Source organism: Hemitrygon akajei, chromosome 15 (assembly GCF_048418815.1).
Source record: "Hemitrygon akajei chromosome 15, sHemAka1.3, whole genome shotgun sequence".
NCBI lineage: Eukaryota > Metazoa > Chordata > Chondrichthyes > Myliobatiformes > Dasyatidae > Hemitrygon > Hemitrygon akajei.
Window position 1 is genome coordinate 10,805,318 of NC_133138.1, and position 19,821 is coordinate 10,825,138.

General features: G+C 41.5%; 1 protein-coding gene across 12 annotated transcripts in view; it reads right to left on the reverse strand.

The window, feature by feature from the left end:
- The window catches only part of LOC140739160 (rap guanine nucleotide exchange factor 6-like), a 374,285-nt gene that overhangs the window by 8,192 nt on the left and 346,272 nt on the right, over positions 1-19,821 (reverse strand). For 11 of the 12 annotated variants that reach the window (XM_073067168.1, XM_073067167.1, XM_073067164.1 and 8 more), the window contains 4 exons: positions 19,468-19,644; positions 16,954-17,106; positions 4,800-5,019; positions 2,646-3,202 (listed from right to left, as the gene is read on the reverse strand). In XM_073067168.1, the coding sequence (XP_072923269.1) occupies positions 2,646-3,202; positions 4,800-5,019; positions 16,954-17,106; positions 19,468-19,644 (1,107 nt within the window). The remainder of the gene's footprint in view (positions 1-2,645; positions 3,203-4,799; positions 5,020-16,953; positions 17,107-19,467; positions 19,645-19,821) is intronic. The other variant, XM_073067170.1, reaches the window with a different exon arrangement.

The following is a 19,821-nucleotide window of genomic DNA, read 5'->3' on the forward strand; positions in this document are numbered from 1 at the left end:
GAATGCAGGGTGACTTGGACAGGTTAGGTGAGTGGGCAAATGCATGGCAGATGCAGTTTAATGTGGATAAATGTGAGGTTATCCACTTTGGTGGCAAGAACAGGCAGGCAGATTACTATCTAAATGGAGTCAAGTTAGGAAAAGGGGTAGTACAACGAGATCTAGGTGTTCTTGTACATCAGTCAATGAAAGCAAGCATGCAAGTACAGCAGGCAGTGAAGAAAGCTAACGGCATGCTGGCTTTTATAACAAGAGGAATTGAGTATAGGGGTAAAGAGGTCCTTCTGCAGCTGTAAAGGGCCCTGGTGAGACCCCACCCGGAGTATTGTGTGCAGTTTTGGTCTCCAAATTTGAGGAAGGACATTCCTGCTATTGAGGGAGTGCAGCGTAGGTTCACAAGGTTAATTCCCAGAATGGCGGGAATGTCATATGTTGAAACATTGGAGCGACTGGGCTTGTATACACTGGAATTTAGAAGGATGAGAGGGGATCTGATCGAAACATAAGATTATTAAGGGATTGGACACACTGGAGGCAGGAAGCATGTTCCCGCTGATGGGTGAGTCCAGAACTAGAGGCCACAGTTTAAGAATAAGGGGTAGGCCATTTAGAACAGAGATGTGGAAAAACTTTTTCACCCAGAGAGTGGTGGATATGTGGAATGCTCTGCCCCAGAAATCAGTTGAGGCCAAGTCTCTGGATGCATTCAAGAGAGAGTTAGATAGAGCTCTTATAGATAGCGGGGTCCAGGGATATGGGGAGAGGGCAGGAACGGGGTACTGATTGTGTATGATCAGCCATGATCACAGTAAATGGTGGTGCTGGCTAGAAGGGCCAAATGGCCTACTCCACCTACTGTCTATTGTCTATTGAACCACTATGTAGAACATTGCCAAAGACATTGATAAAGACTTTATAGACAATGTCTATCACTCTCTTGCCCTTGCAGATTCTCTTGGTAATTTTCAAGAAAACTCTGTCAAATTTACGAGGCATCATTTCACACAAACAAAGGTATAATGACCATCCCTAAACAGTCCCCTTTCCACCTACAACTCTGTGTTATTTCTCAAAATCCCTTCCAGAAAATTACCCACCATTGCTTTAAACTTACTGATCTGTCCATCTCTGGTTTGTCCTTGCAGACTTTCTTAAATAAAGACACAATATTAGCCATACTCCAAAGATCTCAGTCCTGAAACTTCTTCTCCTAGATGCTGACTGTCCTGCTGAGTGTTTCCCCTATTTCCTATTTTTATTTCATTTTCTGTTTTTGAAATTTCTCTTTGGTATCATTCATCTTCTGCTAATTGCATTTCTGCTGACAGGTCAGCTGCACTAAGTGAAGATGCAAAAATCTCTGTCAGAAACACAACCATTTCCTCCCTTGCTTCACTTATCAATCTGTGATTGAACCTGTCATGCCAGGGGATAGCATAGCATTTTGTGCTTTAATATGTTATCCATGACAAGAAGCGTACACAAGTCTAAAACTTCCATAATTTTAATACTTATCCTGGCATTCTTCTTTTTTCAAGAGTTGGCTTCCACAGTATGTAACTTGTCCTTGTATGATCATTCCATGCTCTAAAGTCAACCAAGAAGTCTTTTTCCTTTTATCTACAATAACTCCAATAACTTTTTTTTTGAAAGTGTAAAACCAAATCGTTCCATATGTTCCATCAGGTCTAAATACTTTCAATATATTTATTGTGTATCTGCTACCAATGTTAAATTCATTTGTTAATTGATAGATGTAACATTAAAATGCATTTTAAAATAGTTCAGTACTGCAGATAATGTATTTTTAAACAATTAATTATCTTGAAGAATCACATTAGAGGCCAAAGTTGGACATTGTCCTTCAATGGAAAATAAGATCTCTATGGAAATCTATGAAAACAGCTTTACTCCTGCTTTGGATACTTTCCCATGGCTAAAGAGCCTATTATTATCCACATTAAAGGTTCACATATTCAAAATATTACTGAACTCTAACTAGATCTCGACAAGAGTCAACATGCTAAAGGATGGAGCTAAGAAAATTAAGGAGAAAGATGCAAACAATCCTGCTAGCAGTAACAAGGACACATTTTTGCCTTTTGAGCCATTGCCCATTTTAATTAGTTCTCCTGCAAAATTGTATGCTACCCTTTCAGGACTGATTTGTAAGTTTCATATCCTCTGGGGTACAGTAGAAAATCTGCATAGGAACATACTACTTCAGACTTCAGACAGTATGTGGGAGCAAAATTCATATTTTAAGAAAACTCACAAAATTAAACAAAATAAGGTAGCCATAAGTTGCACTGAAAAGCTAGCATTTGATCTCTTCTACATTCTCCACAAAATAGAGTTGAGAAAGGGAACAAAAACATAGGAAACCTGCACTGTCTATTTCACAATTGCACAACAAAAATTAAGGTCACCACTCCTCTAAAGTCAGACAAACAGGAATGCCCTGATATGATCTCAGAAGAATTGGTAAGTGGCTGTTATAATTAACCACAGTGTTCATGTATGCTGTTTCTGACCCATGCCAAACCTGGCATTCTTAATACATAACAACCAATGTTATCACTTTATATATCATTTACAGTAAAATTCATTATGAATGTCAGATATTTACCTATTATCTTTCTTACCTATGAGACCCTTTTCTGTGCTTGAAGTGACAGCTTTGCAAGAGGGGTCAATGTTTGGTTTAGAATTTGAAACATTCTCACTGCGCCCAGGTGCTTCAGCTGTAGTCTCAGGCAATCCTACTCGGTTTACGGTTCCACAGTCTCTTTCAAACTTGTCCAAGTGGGAATATGTTGAAGGCATCCAGCTTTCCCTGGAATGAACACATTCAATGCTGTCTTTAGACTGAATCGGACTAGGGCTTTTAGTCAGGTCTCCAGAGTATAAGTGACAGCCTGTGGTCCAAGATTCTGTCAGTTCAATTTCTGCAACTGGTCCATCTAAAGTATGAGTATATTTAGAAGCATTTAGTAGGTCCCAGTTTTTCTGAGTTTGAATTGTCTGGATGTTGTCATGGGAGTTGCTGGAGCATGAAGTCCAGCTTCCACGGCCACTGTCCGCTGCATCAATTGAGATGTGATCATAGTGTTCGCGGGCCAACTCTTCATTACTTGAAGATGTGACTGCTGTTTCCATAACCAGGCACCCTCGCTTTTCAGTACTTAAAATTACAGAAGAACTGAAGGGGAAAACAAATGTGTCACTATTATGGTTGACCAATTTTTAGCCATGTTGGTGATTAACCATTTATGGATAAAACCCAGATTCCCCAATTGTTTTGTAGTATTGGGGAACTTTCAAAAGTAAAAATTTTCACCTCATTGAAACAATGAGGGAAGGGATAGACAAGAGGGAAAAGTGGTGAGATGGAACTCTGATGTCAATGAAATGCCTTAAAATAAACATTTACTCCTGATCCCTGCTAAAAAAACTGAATTTTAAAATTCAACTTTAATTTACTTCAATTAAGGTTACTTTTGCAATATTTGGCAATGGACATTGTACAGATGTCACAGAATGAAGTAAGTTTATTTTGTGTCTAACTTTGTTCAGGAAGAGCATCAACCAAAGCCATTAGTTTGCTCTCAGTTACCCATTCTTAACCTAATCACCAAGTTTCTCTCTCACCATTGACTAATAATATGATTAAAAATAATTATCATAAACTATGGGGCATATGATTAATTTGAAATCCATTTTAAATACTGTACAGAAGAGCGAGTTACACAAAGTTGCAAAATGATATCAATGTGTTTTATGTAATGTTGTGAAGAGAGGTAATGAAATTATCACAATTCTGTCCTCAATTATCCCATGTACAGTAGATCTCAAAAGTGATGGTGGTCATGCTACGCAATTATGACTAGTGTGAGAGATTCAAAATAAACAACTTACAAGTTTAACAATGAATATCTATGACATAACATTCAGATATTTTACTTAAATGTATTTATAAGCAAGTAAATCATGTTAGTAATCAGACCATCAGACTACTCACTGCACCTTTGATCAATGAGAATAAACACATTCCAACAAATGCAAAAAGGACAAATGATAAACTAATGATAAACTGCTTATGTTACCTTCAATGAATATAGTCTATACTGTACAAAATAACATTTCAAAGTTACTTTTTGTCTATATAAGGTGCTTTCTTTTCTTTTTGTTATGGAGGACTGGAGAATGATAAGTTGTCATCAAGTGATACAAAACAAATTAACAAAAAAATGGTGGAGTGGTGACTCAGTTGACAGAATAGTTTACAAATAAATTATTTCTAGCTGCTCCTTTGATGCAGTCCCACAGAGGAAAAAGCCACAGCAAATGCAAATAAATCTCATAGGCCAATATGAATTATCTATTAATAAATAATTCAAATTGGAAGTTCTGATGAAATCTAACATTCAAGAATGAGACAGTTGTCATTTGACTGAGGTTGACCTGTGATTCTCCATCAATTTCAGAAATTTCAAAAATGACATTTTTTTGGTTTATCTTACCCATTGCCTTAGGACCTACAATGAAAGGAAATCTTTAAAAAGTCTTATTTTGTCTAAATGCTGACAAGAAATTCATGCTAATAAATTCATCTCATTCATTTACTTTTCAGAGCAATCAATCACTGAAGCCCTCATTTTTTTGTGTGCCCAAAAAAAATTGACTTATCTCATTCTTGATTATGCGCAACAATAATGTTCAAGGGTCAGTGGGATAGAGAATGTCAAAAAATCAAACTGAGTTGTGCTACATAAATAAAAGCTTCTTACTGATCTTACCTTGCGTTGGGTTGTGCAGATTTGTTTGCCTGTTGTACGTTTCTCCCTCCAGCTGGTTCCGTTGCATCTGGGACACTGATTGACTGCGATAAACATCTCTCATCCTGCATAGCAATGCACATGGAATCAACAGAGCAATTGCTGACAATGCTGGAGCGTGATGAGATCTCACTGTGACTTGAGTCGGAGAAATTGTCAATTCTTGTGATTGGAGCCAGGACTAAAATTAAACATAAAATATAAGAATAAAATCATCCATTTGCTTTCAAGATGCATGTTTGATACTACAATTATCTTTTTTTGTAGAATATGGGGAAATATTGGAGTAACCATCAGATTAATAAGATTGGACAGGCTAAGGTTTGTGCACTTACATTTAAAAACAATCAAATTGCTCTGGTCACTTTTAATAACTCATCAATTATTAAGATGGATTGCCTCTGCTACTGATAGTTTTCTAAACAAGACTGAAAACAGTGGATGGGAACTGGGGTACGTTTTGTTTAGGAAACCTGGAATTCCATATTCCCAGTTTATCATGGAGTGTTTGCACTGAAGGACACTTCTTCCCCGTTTTGACAGGATGCCAAAAAGATGTCTTATTGGCAAAGCTAGCTTCCATTTGGGAGGTGGAGGCTCGTGGGGAATGTTATAAAGAAAAGGGCCAAGTATAAAATGAGCCTACTGTTAGTGAGAACTTGGGGTAGAGTAGGTGCCTAAAGGTGTGGAAGCAGCTAACATGGAAAACTAGTGTACCACACACACACCAGCTCATCTGGTACACTAGCTCTGTGCAAAGTACCACTAATATCTAATCCTACTTTTATCTCCACCTGCTGGTCCAAAGAACACTTCTTGTACGTGCTTTCTCTTTTTTATTACTGCAGATAATTTTCATTCAAAGTTGTTCTCATCCACTTTGAACGAGACTTGGAATATCAAGCTAGACAAACCTAATATGCAAGAAAATTCACAATACTTCCTAGGACTGAATTACTCTGTACCCCCATCTTGCCTCCATTAAACTAAAAAGTAGATGGTATTAGGTCATACTTCAGATTTTAGAAATTGCTGCAGTTTACCTGACATTAATCCACCTGTTCTTGTCTATCTATAATTGTACCCAAAATTTCACAATCTTTGAAAAAAAAGTAGTGTTTAAAGCAATTGCATACACAACTTGAATTATTACAAATTGGCATTCTCGCCAATTCATGCTAAGATCCAATTAATGACAGAAGGTGAAGGAAAACATTATAGTAAATCTGCAGATCTACCTGATACAGGCTTAGTATTTTGCAATGATCCATAATATATATTATTGTTTATTCAATTTTCAGAATGTGGACGTTTCTCGCAAAACTAGCTTTTATTGCACACCTTAGTTTTGAAAGTGTAATGAAAAATATTGATCGGTAGAAAGATTGCAGGAGATGTTCATAAGTAAAGTGACTCATTTTTCAGGAAGTTTTACATAATATTGGTAATATTAATAATAACATTTTACATATCTTACATAAAAAAAGATTTTAACTGGAGTAATACACATAAAATGCCTGAGGAACTCAGCAGATCAGGCAGCATATATGGAAATGAATAAAGAGCCGATGCTTTGGGCTGAGACCCTTCATCAGGTGTCCTTTCAGGAATTGACGTGTAGGCTCAAATATACAATTGACATCTCAGTCTAAAACATCAACTATATATTCATTCCCATAGATGCCATCTGGCCTGCTGAATTCCTCCAGCATTTTGTGTGTGTTGCTCTGGATTTCCAGCATCTGCAGAAACCAAAAAGCACAGGAATAATACACTATTTATGATATATGTTGTGGAGCCCAATAAAGAACAGCATTGTAATAAAGGTAAAGAGGCAGCCAGGAAGGCTAATCTTATTTTTAATACACAGTCACAAGAAGTGGAATGGCCATATTCAGACAGAAAACTTGCACTTACTGTAATGCTCATAATAAAGTTAATAAGCTCTTTCCACTTTACATTCCCACTCTGGAATATTCTATACATATCAACACTAAAACCTACATATTGACTTAAATTGTTTTCCACTAGAATCCAGCACAGGCTGTTGAACCTTATTCAACAACATAAATACCTAAACTTCTGAGGCCATTTTTCTTTTCTATGGCACAAGCTGTCATAATACCAGGGTGCCTCAGTCAAATGTTTTTGTCCAGTACATATAACAATTAAGCAGAATCAAAACAATGTTTTTTGAGTATCTTCTGCTACCTATTATGAATCATACAGCTGATTTTGCAGCATCTAACTTCAGTTTAATATCCTTCTTCAGGGATGTGAAAATCTATAAAGATGGGGCCGAAGTACTAGAGCTAGCAAAATCTGCCAACTCATGCACTTCAAAGAAATGCTGTTATCCTAAATTCATTTATTCAAATTGCTGACAAATCCCATTGGCCAGTCCCAAATGGATGTAAAGTAAGTATGCTGCTAGGCTTTTTCGAAAGGCAGCTACATTGGATCTGGAATCACATACTGAACAACAGGATAAGGATATCATATTTCTCTCCTTCAAGTTGTTTAATGAACTGATAGGTCGTACGATGATCAAATAACTGCTTCATGTTCATCATTTAATTAATTTTAATTTAACTTACTCCAGCTACTACATTGGGATTTGACTTGTGGTCTCTGTAATCACTCAGTTAAGGAAATCGAGCAAGATGTTCGGATTAGAACTGTAATTAAGATCATTCCAGAATAAAGTTATCTCTACCTTATTTCAACAGTGTTCCTCAAATCCAAATTCATATTTGTGTTTCCAAAATAATCTTTAAGTTTTTAATGAACCAACAGTTGACATAAACTCATGTAACTTCTTGACCATGTGCAAAAACTCATTTGCAACTAATATGTGGCGTAGGTAGGGAAATTCTTACATTCAACATTCACTTCAACAATGTACATTAAATTCCAAAATAACTAACCAGTGTGAAAAAAGACAGTTTTCCATATTATCAACCCCTTGAAGTGAAAAAGGATCCCAAGTTAAAGACGCCAGCAAGCAGGCATCATACCACTATAATACTCAGCATTTAAAATTTACACAGAAACAATTTTAGTAGGTGATATAATAGTCTAAAAGCAGAGTGTACAAAAATAATTTAGTACCCCAAGGCTACAATAGACGAGATCAAAGTTACACTCTGGACTTTGGTACAACAGGACAACAGTGATCATACTAGGTATACTATAATTGAGTGAGTCCTGCACATGGTCAATCCATTGTTGACAGTACAATATTCTTTTCTTTGAGATATTTCCATTATAATATAGGATTGGATGTATTGAGTGAATACTTGTTAATGAAATAGTTCAAAAATAAAACTGACTGTCAAGAAGCACAAAAACTGGAGAAATAACTTCAACAAATTAAGCTGTCACAAACGTGAAATCTTAATGGGTGTAAATTATGGAAGAGTGTATTTGTATGATACATCATGCCTAATTTTGAATTACACTTAGGTCTGGCAGGTGATTAAGCAGCACTACCAGAATTGCCAGACAGTCCAGTGAAACTTCTTTTCATCTGAAAAGAACTATATAGAAATTTATTGTGCGTGGTTTCTGATAGAAAAATCAAATTCATATACACTCTTCTTTTAGGGAAAAAAAATCTGTTACCATTAGACATGACATTATACTTGATTGGAAGCTCCAGTGCTTCCCTGGTGTCTCAGTGAATGAAGACTACAATCCAGCTTGGGAGAAACCAGGCTGCCAAATGGCATTTTTACCCAAGTCAGAAAGTAGTGGAAGCAAGGTTGCTGTGGAGGGGAAAATGGTTTAAAAAAAAAATTCTCTCTGGTTACTATAGTCATACTTGGTTAGACAGTACATAATCAGGTAGCATACTATGCTATGTTGAACCTTGGAGTCAAATATTCTTATAGCACTTGCTCTTTATATTCAAACAATATACAAACATATTGAAGAGCAAGTGCCCGTTTTACCCAATTGTTTTTAGAAAACTGAGAGGCAGTTTCATCCTCACTATATCACACATCCCCTTAAAATGACAATGCTTAAGTTTTAGCAGCTTCTAAACAATTGACTGTTTTCACTGAAACAGTACTATTTCATGCACAAGTGCAAAACTTCATCTAGGTAGACAGAAGAAACATAGCTACAGTATGTAAACTCTAGGCAATTCAGAGAAAATCCCCCCTTACACAAAGCTTCCATTAGAATTAGCTTACAAGTGAAAAAATGCTCCACTTTTGCTGCCAGTCTCAAGAAAGGCACTTCCATCTACTATTACAAAAGGAACATTTTACTGGAGCTGTTCCTTCTTTTTCTTTTTATTCAGACAAGCCACTGTACATAGGAGATGAAGAAACATTCATAAAGTTTTCCTTCTCCTACTCCTCATCATCTTAGGGTACAACCATTTAAAAGGTCGACTGCTGGAGTTGTTGCTGCAGCTGCCTTGATCTGTCCCTACAGTTGGTGCAGAACTTTTATCTGAAACACCTGTTACGTGTCCTGCAGTTCCTTCTGCCTCCTTTTTGTCTGATGAAACCTGTCTATCTCTGGAAGAGCTTCTTTCTCGGAATCTCCTGAAGGGCGACCTTATTCTCTTTCTACTCTTTGATTCATGTTCTTTTTCACTTCTAGCATTCATGGCCTCGCTCATGCCTGTAATCTGCTGAATTTTCTTTTGCAAGTAGACACCACCTATGCCATAGGTATGTGCCACAGTGCTCTTGTGCCTGACCTCACTAGCAAGAGAAGAGCAAGTAGATACTTTTGGTGGACTTGAATATTGTGACCACAATGGAATACCACCTAGTAGAAAAAGGGATGAAACATGTTAAAAAAAAACCTTATTCAACAACATAAATACCTAAACTTCTGAGGCCATTTTTCTCTTTTGTGGCACAAGCTGTCATAATACCAGGGTGCCTCAGTCAAATGTTTTTGTCCAGTACATATAACAATTAAACAGAATCAAAACATAATGTTTTTATGTATCTTTTGCCACCTATTATGAATCATACAGCTGAAACCTACATTTTATGAACACCTAAAAGAGATTACAGATTATGGAATTCAAATTCTAATGAAAAGTTCGTTATTTTCTGCACCACTAAAATGCTGTCTTTTCATTTCCTGAACATGATACTGGGATAAGTCTCCACAATTATAAATCATAATTTAATACCCAGTGCACGTAATCATTACTGAAAATGAACTTTGACATCGACTTCAAATTGGATGTTTGATTTAACTGCTTTATCACAGAAGTGCTCAAGAAGCTTCAAGCTTCCTATAAGAACATCTGATAGTAACCCCATGTAATAACTTGTCCTTCTAACCCAGAAATACTAGGATAAATTGCAGGGTCTCACCATCTGTGTAGATTGAAACTTAAAGTTACAAACCCCTTGGCTGTCATGCCTTCCCTAATTTGAATAAGTCTGCTGAGTGATAGAGTGATAAACAGGCCGATAAACAAATTTCTATGGTTGAAGCCATGCAATTTTTTTTCTCATTATTTACACAAAAGAAAACAGGATACCATTCTTTATACCTTAGATTCTTGCCAAATATATGCCAGGAAGTTAAAATATCTTAATGGCCACATGAAACACTATTTTGTTTTGCCAACAACTCTGTATAAATAAAGCTAAACCTTTATCATGATTAATAGTGTAATTAACAGCAATGCTTAGTACACAAAAGTTCATCAATTAAAAGTGGATCTGTCTAAAACAAAAGTTAGCTAAACTAACCCTCACAGTTTTTCTTTAAATTTAGACTGTATACTGTATTTTTAATGAGGTAAACCTTACTGGAAAAGATAATACATTAACCGCACATGGTTAAGTATGGAAATTGGTGTGCATTGCAAATCAACAGATTTTGTTCTATCATTAAACCAGCCTCCGGTTTAAGATGGTGCTACAGTAGATGTGTGACAGCTTACCGGTGGTTCAAAAGCAAAGGAATTCGATTAAAAACATTATTAATAACTTTTGAAATAAATTGTGGTAAACTATCACATCAAACAATGAAGTGTAAGTGAGGGCAAAGCAAACTTGAGAGATGTGCCCTGCTGGTGCGCTGCAAAATCAACGCACTTAGGGTTGGAGTGGACAATTTGGAGGGGAGAAGACAGAACAGGGGAGTGCTGATGCCCGCCCAACTAACTTGGGTGCACAGGTGGATCGCTCTAAGTGCCAAGCCAATTTGGAGAGATCGAGAACAGCTTCCTTGGCAGCGAAGTCCAGGTCCAAAGCGAATTGCTGGGTGGTGTGTTCCAGGCCCAGAGCAATTCCCCACTGTGAGGACCAAGTCCTAATGCCAGGTACAATACGAAGTCTGGATAATCTCAATGCCGGCCCAGACAGACTGGAAAGACAGAATGTCAAAAGTCGGGCAAGGTTGGATCGTTTGGACACCGAACAAATTTGGAGAGGCTGAGAACGACTTCCCCGGCAGCAAAATCTAGACCCGGAATGATTCAGCGTGGTGGGACCCGGGTCTTAGTATGTAGTTCAGATAATTTAAATGCTGGCCCAGATAGTCTGTGGGCTCCACTCTCCACAATGCCAAGGCTGTGTGACTGTCCGTGGCTGCTGTGCTTCGCGTCTGCAACCTTTGTGCAATTTCCCCCACTAATATGGTGAACTGAATACTAAAGCTTTGGACTTGCTCCAGCGATTTGGATCTAAGGACTTAATTTGGTTCTGTGTGCTGCTGTGGTTGCTTGCTTCTATTGTTTGCATGATTGGTTTGTTTTCCCCCCCTCTTCCCCGGTGAGCACGGTGGGGGGGGGGGGGCTTTTTTAAAAAAATTTAAAATTTAAATTTTTTTTTAAATTAAAAAAAAAAATTTCAGGTTCCTTGCTTTGTGACTGCCTGTAAGCAAATAGATCTCAAGGTCGTATAATTTATACATTATTTGATAATAAATGTACTGTGGTGACCCACTTTCTGCGCAGGTGAACTGGCTCACAAATAGCCAGCGCGCGGGGGGAGACTTTGGTAATGCACCTCTGACGTCATTTCCACCCGGAGAGGGCGGGCATTAGGGATTAAATGCCACCGCCGCGAAGTTTGAATAAACTAGTCTAGAAACGACTTACCGACTGCATGTCATTATTTCAGCGCTGTGTGTAGCACATCGCTACATTGGTGACCCTGACGGTCCAAACGGGATTTGGACCAAAGATGACCGACTCTTCATCTGTTCACGCAGTTTCGCTAGAACTGCAGACTTTCCGGACGCTGCGACCACGCGTGTGATTTAGCCAAGCAGAAGCCCAGTTCCAGATTCGGCAGATATCTTCTGATTCCATGCGTTACTATCACGTGGTGAGCACCCTTGACTAGGAGATGGCGCCCCGGTTGTGGATTTCATACAGTCGCCCCCGGAAGAAGGCAAATATGAAGCATTCAAAGCGCTGCTCATTGGGACCTTTGGCCTCTCACGGCGTGAACGGGGTGCCCGCCTGCTTCACCTGGACGGTTTGGAAGACAGACTGCCGTCAGCATTGATGAATGAGATGCTGGCCCTGGCTGACGGACACAAGCCCTGCCTCATGTTCGAGCAAGCATTCCTAGAGCAACTGCCCGAGGACATACATCTGCTGCTGGCCAACACAGATTTCAGCGACCCCCGGAAGGTGGCGGCCCGGGCAGACGTGCTGTGGAAAGCCAAGAGGGAGAGCGTGGCATCTGTCGGTCAGATTACCAAGCCACGCGCCCAACAGCGGACCAGACCAGGCCCGGCAGGGGGGCGCACACAACACAGAGGCAGGAGTGAGGAGGCCAGTGAACAGTGGTGTTTCTACCACCAGCGGTGGGGCACAAAAGCCCGCCGTTGTCGCCCGCCCTGCAAGGGCCAGGGCCAGCTGCTGCTAATGACTATGGCGGCTGGCCACCAGGATAGCCTCTTGTACGTCTGGGACAAACAGTCGGGACACCGCTTCTTGGTCGACACCAGAGCGGAAATCAGTGTCTTGCCCCTGACGGGGTACGACACCCACAACAGGAAGCCAGGACCCACCCTGAGGGCCGCAAACGGCAGCACAATACGGACCTATGGCACCCGCACAGTGCAGCTGCAGTTCATGTGGGACTTCACACTGGCCGCCGTGGCCCAAACACTCCTGGGGGCGGACTTCTTGCGAGCTCACAGCCTGCTGGTCGACTTGCAAGGGAAAAGACTAGTACATGCCGAGACTTTCCAGACGTTCTCCCTGGGTGAAGCCAAGTTGCCGGCCCCACACCTGGACTCCATCATGCTGTCGGACAACGAATTCACCAGAATCCTGGCGGACTTTCCATCAATTCTGGCACCGCAGTTCATGGCAGCCAGGCCCAGACACGGGGTTCAGCACCACATCCCAACCCAGGGACCACCCCTCCACGCACTCGCAGGAAGGCTCCCCCCGGAAAATCTCCGTCTGGCAAAGGAGGAGTTCAAGAGGATGGAGGAATTGGGGATCGTATGGAGGTCCGACAGCCCATGAGCCTCCCCCCTGCCCAAAGTAGCCGGGGGTTGGAGACCATGTGGCGACTACCGCAGACTGAACGAGGCTACAACTCCAGACCGCTACCCCGTGCCGCACATACAGGACTTTGCAGCAAACCTGCACGGGGCAAGAATATTTTCCAAAGTAGACCTCGTCCGGGGATACCATCAAATCCCGGTGCACCCTGAAGACATCCCCAAAACAGCACTTATCACCCCGTTCGGCCTGTTCGAGTTCCTCCGAATGCCATTCAGCCTGAAGAATGCCGCACAGACGTTCCAGCGGCTAATGGATGCCGTGGGACGCAACCTGGTCTTTGCGTTCATCTATTTGGACGATATCCTTATAGCCAGCAGTAGTCGCCAGGAGCATCTGTCCCACCTCCGCCAGCTCTATTCCCACCTGAGTGATTTCGGCCTCACGATCAACCCGGCCAAATGCCAGTTCGGTCTCGATACCATCGACATCCTGGGCCACAGGATTACCAAAGACGGGGCAACACCTCTGCCTGCCAAGGTAGACGCGATCCGCCACTTTGCCCGGCCCAACACGGTCAAAGGCCTACAGGAGTTCGTTGGTATGGTGAACTTCTACCACCGTTTCCTCCCCTCAGCAGCCTGTTTCATGCGCCCTTTGTACACCCTGATGTTGGGTAAAGGCAAGGACATTACTTGGGACGAGGAGGCTGTGGCCACTTTTGTTAAAGCCAAGGAAGCCTTGGCAGATGCCGCGATGCTGGTGCACCCCAGAATGGACATTCCGACCGCACTCACGGTGGACACATCCAACACAGCAGTCGGTGGGGTGCTGGAGCAGCTCATCAAGGGGCGCTGGCAACCCTTGGCGTTCTTCAGCAAGCACTACGACCACCCGAACTCAAGTACAGTGTTTTCGACCGGGAGCTGTTGGCACTGTATCTGGCTATCCGGCATTTCAGGTACTTCTTAGAAGGCAGGCCATTCACCGCGTTCACAGACCACAAACCGTTGACCTTCACGTTCATGAAGGTGTTCAATCCCTGGTCGGCTCGCCAGCAGCGATATCTGTCCTACATCTCCGAGTACACGACGGACATCCAGCATGTCTCAGGAAAGGACAATGTCGTGGCGGACGCACTCTCCAGACCAGCTGTCCAGGCCCTGTCCCTGGGAGTGGACTATGCGGCACTGGCGGAGGCGCAGCAGGCAGATGACGAGATGCCCAGCTACAGGACCGCAGTCTCGGGTTTGCAGCTGCAGGACTTTCTCGTAGGCCCAGGTGATAGGACCCTCCTGTGCGACGTGGCTACCGACCAACCTCGCCCCATCATCCCGGCAGCCTGGAGGCGGCGAGTTTTCGACTCCATACACGGTTTGGCGCACCCATCTATCAGGACAACCGTCCGGCTGGTCTCCAGCAAGTTTGCGTGGCACGGACTTCGCAAGCAGGTCTGTGATTGGGCCAGAACGTGTGCGCAGTGCCAAACAGCCAAGGTGCAGCGGCACACTAAAGCCCCGCCGCAGCAGTTCGAACCCACCCACCGGAGGTTCGACCACATTCATGTGGATATCGTGGGCCCCCTACCAGTGTCCCCAGGAGCGCGGTACCTCCTAACTATGGTAGACCGGTTCACGAGGTGGCCAGAGGCGGTCCCGCTCACCGACACATTTGCCGATTCCTGCGCCCGAGCACTGATTGCAACCTGGGTAGCACGCTTCGGGGTACCGGCCCACATTACCTCCGACAGAGGCGCCCAGTTCACCTCCAGCCTGTGGTCGGCTGTGGCCAGCCTTTTGGGAACGCAGCTACACCACACAACTGCCTACCACCCACAGTCGAACGGACTAGTGGAATGCTTCCACCGTCACTTGAAGTCAGCTCTCATGGCCCGCCTGAGAGGACCTAACTGGGTGGACCAGCTTCCCTGGGTCCTGCTTGGAATTCGCACAGTGCCCAAAGAGGATCTGCACACCTCGTTGGCCGAGTTGGTGTACGGCGCGCCCCTGGCCGTCCCAGGAGAGTTCATACCAGCCCCAAGGGGGCAAGAGGAAGAACCTGCAGCAGTCCTGGACAGGCTACGCAAAAGACTCGGCAACCTGGCCCCCGTACCGACTTCACAGCACGGATGGACCCCGACCCATGTACCCAAAGACCTGCAGAACTGTAAGTTTGTGTTTGTATGAAGTGGCAGACACTGGGCACCGCTACAGCGGCCGTACGAGGGGCCGTTCAAGGTGATCAACAACAACAGGTCCACATACGTTCTGGACATTGGGGGGAGAGAGGAGGTTTTCACGGTGGACCGACTCAAATCAGCCCATGTGGACTTGGCGCAGCCGGTCGAGGTTCAGGCACCGGGGTGCAGAGGCAGACCTCCCAAGCAGAGGCTGATCCAGACTGTGGACATTGGGGGGTGTATCGCCGGTTCTGGGGGGGGGGGTTATGTGGCGACCCACTTTCTGCGCAGGCGAACCAGCTCACAAATAGCCAGCGCACAGGGGGAGACTTTGGTAATGCGCCTCTGACGTCATTTCCGCCCGGAGAGGGCGGGCACTAGGGATTAAATGCCAGCACCGCGAAGTTTGAATAAACTAGTCTCAAAACGACTTACCGACTGCGTGTCATTATTTCAGCGCTGTGTGTAGCACATCACTACAGTACTTTGAATCTCTTGAATCTTTGAACTAGCTTTGCACAAAAGGCTTTGACATTATTTTCCACTTAATTCTAGATGGATACATTATTTTGCATTGACCTACCAATCAAAATGAAGTCTGGCAACAAACAGTTCAAGTCTTTTCAATTGTTAATTCAACATAGCCACAGAAACTAAAATTAAACATGGTAATTTCTTATCATCCCATCCTGTTTCTTGTATTGATTTGATTCTAATTTTGATTCCGATGTACTCTTTCTGTTATCTCCATGTTTATTAATTGTTAAGTCTCTCTAGATAAGACCACTGCTCAATGAGATTCCACATGCTCTACTTCAGCACGCACTAAAGATTACACAAACAATTCTGACAGGATGCACAGTGAGATACCTTACTGCAGTGAGATATGGAACAAAATATTTGTTAATTAATAGCTGAAAGCAACTAATTAGTACTAGCAAATAGCACATCTCAAACCTCTCTTCAGAGCTTCACCATAAATTTAACATCATTATGAGAAATAATCTGTTCTGGATCAAATGGTTAAAAACAAAAATCAACTAAAGTTGATATCTGATCTATGGCTATGTGGCTTTCACTAATTGATCTAAATGTACAGTGAAGTTCAACATTCCAGAATTCTGGTGTTGCTGAACAAGCCTTTTTTTCTGGTTTATTGAATGTTATTCCTGTTAATACTCCAAAGCACTATTAATTTGCTTTTTTGTAAGTCCTTATTCATCATAAACATCATAAACTTTCCAGGGAGCTGAAAAGGTAAACAGCAGCTGGGACTCTAGTCAGTTGGAGGGAGCACAGGAGACATTACCAAGTGAGTCAGATGCTGAAATGACAGGATTTCCGAATGCATGGATAGCAGACTATTGGAGTTTTACTGTATTCCCATTTCTTTTAAGAAACAGCTATATAAAATGGGGCTAATTATTAAAAATTAAGGTTTGCTGATATAAAACCAATGCACAATGGCTAAAGATTACCTTTGCGTGAGGGATTTTGAGGAGATACAGGAGGAGAAGACAGTTGTGAGGATGCTGTTGACATAGTGTCATCAGTATTCTTCTTGCTTCTATCTGCTAGTACTTCCTCAGACACTACTGAAGTCTTCTTCAAGGACTGTGGTGAATTGGTACCTAGGGAAATAAAATTAATAGAATAGTTATATTTGAAAATTTAAAAAAAAAATTAATGATGAAAGTCTGAAATGAAAACAAACTACTGGAAATAGTCAACAGGTCAAGCAACTTTCTGTTCATACAGAAACAGAGGTATTGCTATAGGCCTACTGAATGGTCCTGTAACTGAAACATCATGATTCATTCTCCACAAAACACTGCCTAAGGTGGCATACCCTTTTTTAATTTATATTGTTACATTTTTTAAAGTTTTGATTTTAAAGCCACATTCATAGCCCCTTCCTATAAGCTTTAGTTGACTCAAGGCAGCAGCAGAGTAATATTCAAAAGCATGAGAAGACCCGGGAACTCAACTGAACATCATTTTTTGTTAAAAGAGTCAACATGCTGCCTGACTGTAGAGGCCTGGGAACAAACTAACACAACAATACCCCATTCACACTCATAAATCTATATTTCATAAGATGTAGATCAAAGCAAAGTGAGTAAGATCAGGAATGCTGTTAAAGCAGCTGTTACATTAACTACCCACATTTAAAAAATACCATCGGACTAGACTTGCTCAGGCATCATCCCTGAAGAAATTTGAAATCAATATCTGTACCCAGCTAGAAGCCTGAGAAGAGTTTATTCGTTACCCACGTTTATTTTCACAACCACTACTACTTAATGATATTCCAAGCACCACATGTAGTCATTGTAATTAACCTTTCAGGATGGTTTCAGTGATGGTGCACCAAAGTACCAGGAATTTGTCCTATCAGATACCCTCTTCCACCTATTACCTCCCAGCTTCTTAATTCATCTACCCTCCCCTCTGACCTGGTTTAATCTATCACCTGCCAGCTAGTACTCCTTCCCCATCCCCCACCTTCCTATTCTGGCTTCTGCCACTTTCCTTTCCAATCCTGATGAAGGGTCTTGGCCCAAACTGTTTATCTCCCTCCATGAATGCTGAGTTCCTCTAGCATTTTGTGTGTGTTGGTCAAGAAAAAAAACTACAATTACATTAGGCTTCATTTTTAGAACACATGAATGAAAAGATTCAGTTTAGATCAGAACAGATCATATAAAAATGACAGTACAGGAGCAACCACTCAGTCCACCAGATCTATGCCAGCTGCTAGAACAGCAATCTGGTCAGCCCCAACGCCCTGCTCTTGCCCTACATGAAAGCTCGTTCTTTGTCTCTTTCCAATTTCTAAGTGAAAGGCCCGATTGATTCTATTTCCACCACCTGTTGAGTCAGTGAGTTCCAGATCATAAAGACTTCCTGCAAAAATAAAAAGATATTTTTCACATGCCCCTGGTTGAAATTTTAAACCTGTATCCTCCAGTTTTGAACTATCCGCTAATGCAAACAGCTTCATTCTGGTTTATTCCATTGAAATCTCTCTGAAATCTTTTACTGGCCCAGGTTAAATGCAAGTGTGCCAGGACCTTGGTCGATAATTCCAACACATGCATCCATTCTGGTGAAATTCAGCTCTACAAAATTCTGCCAACCTTATTAAGATGTTTAATTTGATAAGCCTCCACAGGGACACTATTATAAACCTCCCCTCAACATCCTCTGCTTCAGTGAGAATGGTCCTCGTTTCTCCATTCGAATCCTGATAGCTGAAATCACTCAAAACTAGAATGATTTATTTTGGTATCCTCTTGCTGTTTCAGATAAATTCCAAAATTTGGCAACTACAGTTGGGCACAATGTTCTAGCACCGGGCGTTTCCTAGGAACTAAACTAACTTTCCTGCTTTTGTACTGATGCTTCTAAATATGAAGGTCAAATTATAAAGATCTTAATTTGACTCTGAATCTCCATATGCATTTTACTGAAGTCTTTCAGGCAGTGAGCAGACAACTTGTTCTCTTATAGAGGCTTATCAATGTAAATCTTTTGCCCTTACTTGGGTCAGTAAAAGAGAACCCATGTCAACCTCCTTCTGCACTCTGAAGGTAAGTGACATGTCCCAAAAGACTACTGTAACACAGACATCATGGTGTGGAATCCCAGGCTCTGAAATGCTTAAAAGCAAAGCTAGTGGAGAACTTTGATTACTGTCAAAGTGTTATTGACTTTAAGTCTTTAAATGAAAGTGTGATTCAGAGACATTTACAAAATTATTAAACATGAAGTCACTAAAAACAAAAAAATAAGAAATACTTATATATTTTTGTTCTGGAAATTAATGGCCTCTGTTGCTTCCTATATTTTTGTTACAGTATAGCTATTCCTTTAAAACTATGAGAAAGTTATGCTATTCTCCTTTACACTTACAGGATGTAAACATTTCATGAGAATGGAACTCAATAACAAGAAATATCCATTAGAACAAAAATGGATAAAACAATTACCGAATGATGGAGTTGGTACTTTTTTGCGTGAGTTGCTTGAAGGTACTGCTGGCAATTGCAGGGTTTGGCTCATCCGTTGCTGGACTTGGTGCTTTCCCTGCTGACCAGATGACCTTGTAATTACTGGGGACATGTCTGAGCTTTTATATGACCGCCGTTCACCAAAGTTCTTGCTTACTGTTACAAAACAAAAGCAATTAATAGCAGGCAGTATAATTTTTGTTTGACCAGAAAATTGTTATTTCTTGCTAACTTAAGAAATGAACCAATTTTACTATGAACGTTTGGAGTGCATCAGTATTACTTGATAGTTCTATTCAATCCAGATTTATTGATTTCTTTAACATATTTTAG